Genomic DNA, 12,572 nt, shown 5'->3' with positions numbered 1-12,572 from the left:
TTCATACGACCGAGTACATCTCCTTGGGGAGCTCCTGTCCTCTTCGTGAGGAGGAAGGATGGATCCCTTCGTCTCTGCATCGACTACCGAGAGTTGAACAAGTGTACGGTGCCCAACCGGTATCCTCTACCGCGCATCGATGACTTGTTCGATCAGCTACAGGGTTCACAGGTGTATTCGAAGATCGATCTGCGGTCCGGATATCACCAGATGCGCATTCGGGCGACCGACGTTCCGAAGACCGCATTCCGCACTCGATACGGACACTACGAGTTCCGAGTCATGTCCTTTGGACTGACGAACGCCCCCGCCTACTTCATGAGTCTCATGCACTCAGTTTTTGCAGATTATCTAAACTCATTCGTGGTAGTATTTATCGATGACATCTTGGTCTACTCCAAGAGTCAGGAGGAGCATGCCATGCACTTACGGATGGTGCTACTGCGACTTCGAGAGCATCGGCTATACGCTAAGTTCTCGAAGTGCGCCTTCTGGATCGAGCGAGTTGACTTCCTTGGACACGTGATATCTAGAGATGGATTAGCAGTTGATCCACAGAAGATATCAGCTATTACTGATTGGCAGGCACCCACGAGCGTCACGGAGATACGGAGTTTCTTGGGGTTAGCGGGCTACTACTGCCGCTTCGTCAAGGACTTCTCACGACTTTCTCTACCGTTGACTCAGTTGCTGCAGAAAGAAGTCAAGTACGAGTGGACTCCTGAGCGCGAGAGCAGCTTCGAGGAACTCAAGAGTCGGCTCGTTACAGCACCGGTCCTAGCTATGCCTATCTCTGGTATGGAGTATACCGTTTACACTGACGCTTCTCATTGCGGACTAGGATGCGTCCTGATGTAGGGTGGTCATGTCATTGCCTACGCCTCGAGGCAGCTGCGCACCCACGAGAGGAACTACCCCACCCACGACTTAGAGCTTGCAGCTGTGATCTTCGCTTTGAAGATCTGGCGTCACTATCTCTACGGTGACAAGTGCAAGATCTACACGGATCACAAGAGCCTCAAGTACGTCTTCACGCAGAAGGAGCTTAACCTTAGGCAACGGAGGTGGCTTGAGTTGATGAAGGACTACCAGCTAGAGATACATTATCATCCAGGGAAGGCCAATGTAGTGGCAGACGACCTGAGTCGCAAGAGTCGAGGCAACATGGCGGCGATGATCACACAGCAGCATAATCTGCTCGAGGACATGAGGTGACTGGATTTATGGGTAGCTCCATCCGAGGAGCCGGTATGCGAGGCCAGTAGTAGTCGCGAGGTGGTAGCTTCGTTGGTGGTACAGCCGACCTTGATGGATGAGATACGTCAGGCCCAGAGTAGTGACTACCGACTCGAGAGGATTCGCGCCACCGTCACATCCGGACGAAGCACCCCTTTTAGGGTAGACGAGGAGGGCACTTTGAGATTCCGTGACAGACTATGCGTTCCGGACACAGCTTCACTTAAGGACAAGATCCTTAAGGAAGCACACAACTCAGTGTACGCCATCCATCCTGGCGAGACGAAGATGTATCAAGATCTGAAGAAATACTATTGGTGGAGAAACATGCGTCGAGAGATTGCACTCTTCGTGGCGAAGTGCTTGACCTGTCAGAAGGTTAAAGCCGATCGTCAGAGACCTCCAGGACTCATCCAGCCTCTCAAGAAGTCAGAGCAGAAGTTCGACATCATCACCATGGACTTCGTGACTGGTCTACCGAAGACCAAGTCGAAGGATGACGCGATATGGATCATAGTTGATACTTTGACCAAGGTGGCTCACTTCATCGCCTTTCGATACGGTTTGACTGGAGAGCAGATGGCCATGTTATACATGGTGCATCAGCACAGGTTACATGGCGTCCCGACCACGATCATCTCGGATCGCGACCCTCGGTTTACCGCTCGGTTCTGGAAGAGCTTTCATGAGGCTCTCGGGACCGAGGTAGTTTTTAGCACCGCCCATCATCCGCAGATCGACGGTCAGTCAGAGCGTACGATCCAAACGCTAGAGGATATGCTCCGAGCGTGTGCACTGACGATGCGAGGCGACTGGACGGATCATCTGCACATGGCAGAGTTCTCGTACAACAGTAGCTATTACACGAGTATCGGCATGTCGCCGTTCGAGGCTATGTACGGACACCGAGTTCGTACTCCTGTTTGTTGGGGGCCTACTAGCGCGATTCGCCCTACCGTACCTCAGTTGATTGAGGAGTGTGCGGATAAGGTGCGAATTATTCAGGACCGGCTGAAGGCGGCTCAGGACCGTCAGAGGAAGTACGCAGATTCGAAGCGTCGAGACTTTAGTATGGAGGTAGGCGAGCACGCCCTTTTACGAGTGTCTCCCCGCAAGGGGGTCATGAGGTTCGAAGTCAAGGGCAAGCTAGCACCACGTTACATAGGCCCGTTTATGATTCTTGAGCGAGTAGGTAGTACCGCATACCGACTTGCATTACCCCCGTCTCTTGCTGGTGTACACGATGTCTTTCACGTATCTCAGTTGCGACGCTACATGAGAGGCGAGTCACATGTGTTATAGTACGAGCCGCTACAGATGGCTCAGGATCTGACCTACGAGGCCCGTCCGATACGCATTCTGGACGCACAGGATACACAGTTACGGAGACGGGTTATTCGCCGAGTACTGGTGCAGTGGGAGTATCATACTCCTCGAGAGGCGACCTGGGAGCTCGAGGATGAGATGCGAGAGCGATACCCTCAGTTATTCGTATCGGCAGAGTAGTCCCATGACGTTCGGGACGAACTTTTTATTTGGGGGGAGGTTGTCATATCCCAAAATTTAAAACAGATTTAATTTGCTAAATTTAATATTACGCTCAAATTTAAATTTTAGTTAATTAGTTAATTAGATGACCTATCAGATTTTATCTGACTAAATTAAAAAAAATGAATCTAAAATTTTGAAATATAAACTAATTGCGAATTTATGTATATTAAGAAAGAAAATAAACCAAATGTTATCGACTCTTGTAAATAAATAAATCTATCCAGTTCTAATTAAGAAAATAAATATACAAATGTTTGTACAAATAACGTTATATAAAAGCTACGTTCATTTATAAGCTATAGAATTTGATTTGGATAATTATATACATGCATATACTAATTAATATCAAATAATTCGGATCCTAAAATCAAATTTTATACACGTAAAAATATTAGCACGACTTTATAATAAATTACGAAGCCTCGATTCAAAATTTTATAAACATTGCGGATCTTATGAATTGATTGAGGCAAATTAAATCTCTGAATTAATTGAACCGTTGATCTAAATCACAATGCACGAATCTTGACGCAGGGGATTTTAAAAACCCCGACTCTCCTTCTCTCTCTTTCGCCCCCTGCCCTTGGGTCCCGATGCCCCTCTTTCTCTCTTTCGTGGTGCCTCTTCGGAAAACCCTAAGAGAGGCGATGCCCCTCTTTTGCCGTTGCGCTTGGCGCCGTTGTCTCCGGTTCACCTGCCCCTGTCGTATCACCTCTGTGCTAGACGACTTTGGCCGCACGGCCTGTCAGGCGGTTCTGACGCCTTTGACCTGCCCCTCGTCCCTGTTGCGTGCTCTCACCGGTTATATATATCTCTCTCTCCCTCCGTGGGGCTTGGCTCTTGATTTTCACTCATGTGCTGAGAAAGAAACCCCCCCCCCCCGTCTCTATTTTTGCCCTCTTTCTGTCGTTCTGGTTTGTTTTGGTACCGTTCTGGTACGCCTGTTGACTGGTACCGTTCTGGTACTCGACTGGTACTGTTCTGGTACCTGGTTGGTGCTGTGCCGTGCTGGTGCTGTTTGTTGTTGCGCTGGTGTCGATCCCCCTTTCCCCATTTGCTCTCTCCGTACTGGGCTAGCTCTAATCGGGTAAATTATCAAGCTCTCATTCAATTAGTCGGATTTCGTTGGGAATTTTAGATAAATACACTGTTGCTCGGGTTGTTGATTTTCCCGGCAACTAGTGCTGAATTGAGGCTTGAGCCATGTGTTGATTTCTGGCATGCCTAATCTGATTCTGATCTAGGGATGGGTTCTGTTTTGCTGGTTTTGTTGATGCTGGCCTGGTCTATTCGGTTTTGCTGGTTCTATATTGATGATGTGTATGTGTATGATGTGTGGTTGAATGGTGCATGTGACTGGTACCAGTGTACCAGTGCCGTAAATTACTGGTACGGCTTTGATGTGTTTTACCAGGCTTGGAACTGACAGGGACCAAATTGTGATTATCAGAAAGTTTAGGGTTGTTGTGAATAAAATAGGCCCTTGAAGGAATTTTAAAAATTCAGGGGCTAATGTGAATATGTGATGTTAATGGGCTTGGCAGATTTTAAAGGGGCTAATTAATTATGGTACTGGGGTTTTTCCCAAAGGGCATAATTGTCGGATAAAAACGCGGCTTTTAAAGTTTAAGTTTTATAAGGAATCGAATTAAAAATCGAATGCTTACGTAAACTTGAACTAGCTCGGGAAATGATTATACCGTCCAGGGTCTGATGCCTCGATGATGACTCATAACATAATTTGAGCAGATACTATAATAACCCGATTGGACACCTGTATGATCCCGAAACAAACCAAATTAAAACACCCAACACATTAAACTAAAATAAAAGTTTTTATAAAAAGTTTTTAAAGTTAAAATAATTCTTTTAAACATTTTTCGAAGTTGTACGAAAATTAGTTGTTAATTATTAAAGGACCAATTCATTTATCAACGGAGAGTATTTATTGGACATAGATTCGAAACGACTAATTAAACGTAGAAAATTAATTTAGTTATAAAAATAACGAATTGCGCGACTTAGGAATAAATTAATTTAGTATATTATTAGAATATTAGGTTATTAGTTGTCTCCCACTCGTGGAAGACAATATATTATTATTATATTACGTGCATACGCATGCATTGGTGAGAGCTGAGCAGAGCTGAGTGACTTCGTTCCGTCTTGGTGTCACTTGGCATGGGACGGCCCGACAGCCACTGAGCTGAGGGTCACTTGATCCTTGGATGGCTTTAGGATTTATATTATATGTATAAACTTTGATTATATATATATTTTTCGATTCATTTTACCATTACGTGCGGGCCGGATGCGAGCCCTGAGGCGCGAACGATTCGGGATTTATTCCTTCCCTACATTAGGAGCTACTTTGCCTAGAACGGAAGTTCCCAAAGCTAGTGCAGGCCTTGAGGAATGATGTGCAAGTGCATAAGGTCGACGAGCCTTGATGCACGGGGTCGACGAGCCCCTGATCCTATTGGTCTGGCCGGACGGTAGAGTTCTCTCCTGCTCATGAGGGAAGAGATTAACTTTTTACGACTTGCATTGTATGATTTCTCCTATTGGATATGTTTGGGTGATGAATCGTTAGGCGAGATGACACACCGGATTTTGATATAACCATCGGCTAGTGTGCAGTTCTTGTGGGCAATGCGCGATGTCATTAGGCAACGTGTATCATTGTTCCCTGATCACAGTCCTTGGATTATATTATTCATATTCTTTTGGTAAAGGTATAACCATCGGCTAGTGTGCAGTTCTTGTGGAGCAATGCTCGATGTCACTTGGCAACGTGTATCATTGCACTCTGATCACAGTCCTTGGATTATATTATTCGATTCTTTTGATACTATTGGCACGGCACGGGGTGATTTGCTTTATCCATATTATTATTATTATTATTATTATTATTGTATTTGGACACAGTGCAATGAATACTGGATTCCGATTTGATTTATATCCGATATTACACCTTGATTTTATTTTGGGTTTATTTCGCATGTTGGCATAATAGAATAATCGCATCATGACATCATTCAAAAGTATTATAAGTTATATTAGATATTAATATAGGTTTACACATGTGCATATTTTAATTGTATTCATTTTATAAAATAAAAGTGCTTTGACCGTAGAGGATCCCTGAGGGGATAATTCTGGGTCACATACTGGGCGATTCGTCGCTCACCCACAAGTTGTTTCGTGGGTTTTAGGTACAGGTTCTGGCGGTCCGCAGCAGGAGATGTCAGGAGCTGTCCCCGAGGGCCACACCACTTGACCTAGTTAGGAGTATGCTTTTGATTAGGTTTACGAGTCCCGTATTTTCTGTGTTATATATATACGGGCTCGATAGATCATGTATCCCCTTCTATAGATGGTGTGATTTGGATCCGAGATGGATCGAATTATATGTTATGTATGTGTATGTTTATTTATTTGCTATGTGACTGATGCTTGATATTTATATTATTTTGCTTCCGCTGCTGTTTGATTTATTATTAATGATTAGCCTTGCGTGCTTAATGACTAATTAAGCACGAGGCGAGGTTGATCACACCCTAAATCCAGAATTCCTGGTTTGGGGTGTGACAGTATCTGTTTAATCCGGATATGGATAAATTGGGGATACAGAGCGAATACGGAGTGGATTATCCATATCCATTTACACCCCTAGTATTCAGAGCTCAACATATTAATTCATTTACAAATTTATTTTGTATGTCTAGTTAATTGAGTTGGACATAATTTATCATTTATGATTGATTATGTTATTTCAACTTGTTAACATTTTAATTAATTAGTTTTGATTTGATTCAAATTGTAGATGCTTGATGCAATTAAATTTTATAATTTCCATCAATCGAATATTTTATTTAAGAGCCTTGGTTATTACTATTATTTTATCTAATGTTTCCTATCTACTTACGTTAGTTTATTGTAGTCTTGGTTATTACTATTATTTTCAGTTTATTTTAGTTCGATTTTCAAATTTAAATTTTAATTAGTCCTTAATGATATTTTAGTTTATTTTCAGTTTATTTTAGTGTGATATTTCAGTTTCCGACCTGTAAACTACGAAAAAACCCAAAAATGAAACGTTGTGAGAAACAACAATTCTTTAAAGGTGAAACATTGGGCAGAGGTAGCATAAAAATGAGTCCCGATCTTCTCCAATAACTTTTTTTTTTTAAGAGTAGGGTTAAAATGCCCCATTGTTTTTTGCCCCAACCATGCCCCATCTCTATATCTTCGTTTACGAAGTTCAAATAGTCGATCCGAACCGTTCATCTTGTTCTACATATTACAAAGATATAGAGATGGGGCATGGTTGGGGCATTTTAACCCTACTCTTTTATAAAAGGTATATCATATGCCCGTTCCAATATATTGAAACGTGAAGTTAACTTACAGGAAAAGAATCTGTTAACTACTAATCAGGATTCAAGCCAATTCGGATTAACTTAACTTTTGAGTTAAATACATCTCGACCGTCTAATCCGGATTCGAGCCAATTTGGCCCCAATTCGGTCAATCGTCGTATCAACTTCTGAGTGAATGCAGAGGATACGAATTCCATAAAAATGCTGTCACTGACAGCATTTGTGCTATGTTTTGAAATTTTCTGAATTTAATGTCCAAGATTTCATTATATTTTGAGTGAAGTTGCTCAGTACTCACATAGAATACAGATTATAAACAGAAAAGAGCTAGGCCAGACAAAATATTGTGACTATACCCAGAAAATAACAGCAATTAAAATTTGTTCGTACAAATATCATTGTAAGTTTATAACATGTGTTCACTAAAAATCTTCAATATTCCATAGTTGACTGCTGCTGCTTCCATTTTTGGATAATCCAAGAAGTGGATATTTACCTAAACCCTTATCCAACATATTAAAGACCAGATGAATGTTATTTTGCATTCTTATTTTTCGGAAGCTATCAGGCACATAGTAACTTTGGGTCCACAGGAGCGAGGGATCTATATGGTTACGGTTGAATGGGGCCACCTGAACCTGTAAATGTGATGACCAACCAAAATAATATTAACATTGTTTATATCATGAAAAGAAATATTATTGAATGGAGAAGGTTTTAATGACTTTATTATATGATGTGTGTGGAAACAGACAAGATAGTTATTTCCGAAACCATGCTTGATAGCTTTTCCAGTGGCCTTGTTCACCAATGCAAAGGCCTCCTGCTTCTCTTCATCTTTGACAGGTACACCATATGCCATTTCTTTGATCCAATGCTGTGTTTGACAACACGACAGAGGAAAAACTATCAAAGGTTTGGACCAATTTAGTAGTAAACGAGAAAGCTAAAAAAAAAAAAAAAGTAAACAAACTCGGAAATGGTCAACATTAACCTAAAAATTAAAAATAAATAGAAAAAGTACAAAGGAATTACTTATAGATTATAGGAATAAATAAGAGCAATAATGCTGAAAACCTGGAATATATCTTTGGGATTGGAGGGAACCAACAGAACAGTGCTGCAATCCTTATCGATTGCCAGATTGTAGCCCACTTTAGCTTGGCAATTGATCTGGACTGTGTTTTGGGACGGTCTAAAGAGAGAAATGCATGTAGATGGCAATAACTTCTCAATCTTCCAGTGGAAACTTACGTTTTCGGGGTCTCCTTGCGGGACACAAAGATCAATAATGTGGCCATCAAAGAGATAGTGTTCTCGGGCGGTCCACACTTCAGAAATTCTGTTGGCCCTGCGAATATGCCCGAACCCCTCCAACACATCCTTCGACATGGTCCACAACACCGAGTTCTCGCAACAATTCTCATTGTATGGTACCAGCGGCACCTAATTATAAACAAAAAACTTTCATAGATTCTCATGAAATGTGTTAAATATTCAGAAACTGCAGTACATAAATCAAAATCAAAATCAAAATCTTACAGGCTACTATTCCAACATACCGAATTAGGAAATCATTTTGTATTTATAAGCAACAAATTGCATACCGTGAAAGGATAAAGGTTCTTGACTCATAATAGCAACATCCAGTTCCATACCAGGCCAACAACTTAACACAATGGTGTCACCAGGGTTACACTACTTAACAGTAAATTTAAATTCACATTCTAACTTGTAGGTAAGGGTGTAAACCAAACAGATTTGGAATGTATAATACTAAAATCATATCCTTATCAGTATTTGATAACCGAATTTGGATATGAAAATTAGACGGATATTAAAATCCAAAGCAAAATCCACCTTAAATGGATACAAATAAGAAGCAGATAATGACGGGTTCAGATATAGATATAAAACAGATAACAAATTAATTAATTTAAAGCACAAAATTGATAAAAAAAAAAAACATGCACATATTAGTTAATGATTTGACCAAGTCAAAATAGCTGATTTCGCCCCTAAATCCATCTGCTCTCTCAACATCTCCTCCATTTCCCTGTTGTCATGGGCGCATCACAGGCTCATATCGTGAGAATCAGTTCAAATCGTGAGAATCGGCCCGATTTGCTGAAAAATTTAGCCGATTCGTCTCCGATTCCATAGATTCTGTTGATTTTCACAGCAAAACTCGTCCACTGTGTAACTTGGTCAAAAATCAGGTCGGCCTGGTCCGATTCTGGTCCGACTCGGCCAATTCCTGTCTGACTCGGCCTATTTTGCCTTCTATGCTTAAGAGCTGTTTTCATTGACTTCTTATTTATCTGACCATACTAAAATATCCCAATACGCACCTATATATCCAGGTTATGGTATCAGATCTGGCTTACTCTCACACACTTGGCATCTTGGTGAGATGCTGTGGGAATATTAGCAACTTGCAGCCAACATGTGGAATATATATTTGGAAATAAGGAAATATGTATAATTTTTTAACCCTATTCCAATCGCATTCTTTCAAAATGGAAAAGTGTTAAGAAATAATTATCTAATTGATGCTGGACTGGGTGACTGGCGACGAAGATGAAGAGTAACCCACTGATCTCTTTCAGTAGTTTAGTGCATATGCGCACTTATTCTACTATTAGTTCTTTGCTATCTACAGACTTTCCTCTTACTATACCTCATTTTGACAGTGCCTGCGTGCACTTAGTTAACTTCAGTAGTTTACTTTGTGTTTTCTTTGCTCAGTTGTTTTGTTTGTGGTGGTACAGTGGGATGATGCCCTTGTACTGGTACAATTAAAAACATTTCTTGATGCTGTAAGATACAAATAGTTTCAATATATGGAACGGGCTGTTATAGCCTTTTTTCAAAAAAAAAAAAAAAAATAATTAACAAATTCCATCAATTGAAAAGACGACCAACCCATCTACCAAGTTTCTAAAAAAAAAAAAAGACCAATCCCCTTATTCCTTCTCTTCCTCATTGTAATTTGTACTGTCTATAATTATGTAATGCAATTCTGTAGTTGGTGCTTTTCCTTAAAGAAGACTTACAGGCTTGGACATGGCAAAGTAGCTAATTGCTTCACCAGTGGCTCTGTTGACCAGAGCGAATGCAGGTTGACCCTCAGAGTCCTTTATTCTAGTGCCATGCCTCTCATCCTTGGTCCAGTGCTGCCCTCAATTAATTAATTTTTTTGTAGCCCCAAATCAGGGCACAAAAAATAAAGAAATTCACCGAATTAATCATTAATTAGTTAGTTATACCAATTGAAGAAGACAAATCGAGTAATCAGCAAACCTGGTATCGATCCAAGGGGTTGGTCAGAGCAAACACAACATTGCCACCTCGGCTGGCGAGACAATAGTCCTTGCTTCTGCGGCAAATGATTCTGTAAATCGGGTCCTCACTCTCAGCCATGATTGGTTAGAATGAGAGATTTATTAGGTAGAAGACGAGAGATAGAGGTTTTGCGAATTTGTGAATTAGGCTGGATGGGCCTCCCTTTCCTACACTCTCTAGTTCTGAACTTTTTATTAGCGGACCAACCCCATTAATAAAATCGTTTATCGTTTTTAATTTCCTAATCACTAATTAAATCATCCCCACTTGGATGGGTCGCATTCACATCCACTCCAATATTATACAAGGGAATCTTTTACATTTAATGGATCTGGAACGTTGACATGGCACGAATCTCAAAGTCCAATAATATTGCTCCCTACGCTAGTCCGAATCTCAAAGCATAAGATTTAATCTCAAACCGTAAAGTAGGCCCATCCTCTATAGTATTGAAGAAGAGTTGAATCCGGATGGGTTGTGGCCCTCGCTGTTGAATATGTTTTCGATTTCTAAATTGACCAATACAACACATTAAATATATTTATTATTGACTGAGACTATGGTACTTTGTGAAAAATGGATCAATTCGTACTATAGATTCATATATTTATTTTTAATGTTTAAACAGTCGATCGAAATCATATAAAATTTGATCTCATATGAAAATGTACTCGGAGACTAAAGTTTGTATTTTTTTTTTAATTTATTTACTATATTTTTTAAGTGGAGGGTTCAAATGCACCCAAATTTTTGTGCACTCAAATGCACCTTATCCTTTTTCTCTGTTTTCAAAGTCCGAATAGTCAATCCGAACCGTTAGATGTGATCTATATATTAAGATGTTCTTGGAGACCAAATTTTACATTTTTTGAAATTTTTTTACTATTTATTAAGCCACTTTAAAAATCGCTGATTCAATGGTCCAGAAAATGCAAAATCAGCGATTCCTCCTTTTTTAATAGATACAATATCATTAATTTTGGATGGTTCAGAAAGCTAAGATCAGGTTATTTTATATGTATATAAAAATAGTAAATAAAATTATAAAAACTATACAATTCACTCTTCTATTACATTTTCATATAAAGATTATCTTTAATGATTTGATCGACTCTTAAAATTTTGTAAACAGAAATATTGATTTATAGCACGACGGCTCCGTCCTTTGCAAAGTACAATAGCCTCATTCTTTATTATAATACTAGCGTATGGTTATTTCATTTAACACTCATCGACCAAAACATTGTAACATCTCAATTTTTGAATATTTGAAAATTTCATTTGAATTGCAGTAAAGCATGCAATAAAATATTTTTTTATAACGTTGTGACATTGTTTAGACTGACCTTGAAGGTTTCAAAACTGAACAACTATTTAATCAAAGATTTGGTTATAAAATCAAATTAGTCATGATTATATAGTTTCACTACTTCAAAAAATACATTTATTATTGCATCAATATCATCAGGTGTCCTTTGGCACGGATGTTGTATGTAATCAGGGGAAGTGTTGTGCTGTACTTTGAATCTTTTATTGACTATTCAGTCTAATCAACTGATGGCGTTGATGTCCCTCCTCAGTTGTCATCCCTTTTATATCCTATAGTTTGTTTTGAGTGTCTCAGTGATATTGGATGGGTTACATGACTGGTGGCGCAGAAGTGATGACCTTTACCATCCGTGATGTCAATTAGGCCGTCAGTTTTACATTGATCAATTCCAAATGTGTTCCCTTTTGAACTAATGGCGATGTTCTCAAGGACAACGCTATAAATACTTGGGACGGTGATGTATTGTGTAATTAAGTTTGGAGCTATACTGTGCAATTCTAATGAAATAATTATTTAATAACATATTTTTTTCTTTGAGAACTTGGTAGATGCTACCAAAATTGTGTTTTATTTAATAACATATTGATGAGTCAAAACCTTACTACTACTTTTACGATAATTTAATATACATGTTTAGGGCACAAAAAGCTCACATGATGTATGGTGGGAGTTGCAAGTGGGTAGAATGTTCCAAGGTTCAGTGCTCTCATCTTTTGAGATGTGGGGAG

At 39.9% G+C, this 12,572-nt stretch overlaps 1 protein-coding gene across 1 annotated transcript; it reads right to left on the bottom strand.

Annotated features, from left to right (window-relative positions):
• Positions 1 to 7,457: 7,457 nt before the first annotated feature.
• On the bottom strand, positions 7,458 to 10,708 carry LOC144560926 (ricin B-like lectin R40C1). The gene is made up of 5 exons (XM_078310141.1): positions 10,473 to 10,708; positions 10,226 to 10,345; positions 8,247 to 8,615; positions 7,924 to 8,046; positions 7,458 to 7,807 (listed from the first exon to the last, which is right to left on the bottom strand). Exons 1-5 carry the CDS (start codon positions 10,590 to 10,592, stop codon positions 7,592 to 7,594), a joined length of 948 nt encoding a protein of 315 aa, XP_078166267.1. The 5' UTR covers positions 10,593 to 10,708; the 3' UTR covers positions 7,458 to 7,591.
• Positions 10,709 to 12,572: the final 1,864 nt, after the last annotated feature.

The sequence above is a fragment of the Carex rostrata genome, chromosome 10, assembly GCF_964058835.1.
Source record: "Carex rostrata chromosome 10, lpCarRost1.2, whole genome shotgun sequence".
NCBI lineage: Eukaryota > Viridiplantae > Streptophyta > Magnoliopsida > Poales > Cyperaceae > Carex > Carex rostrata.
The sequence above is the reverse complement of the archived record's forward strand: the minus strand, read 5'-3'. Positions and strand labels throughout refer to the sequence as shown.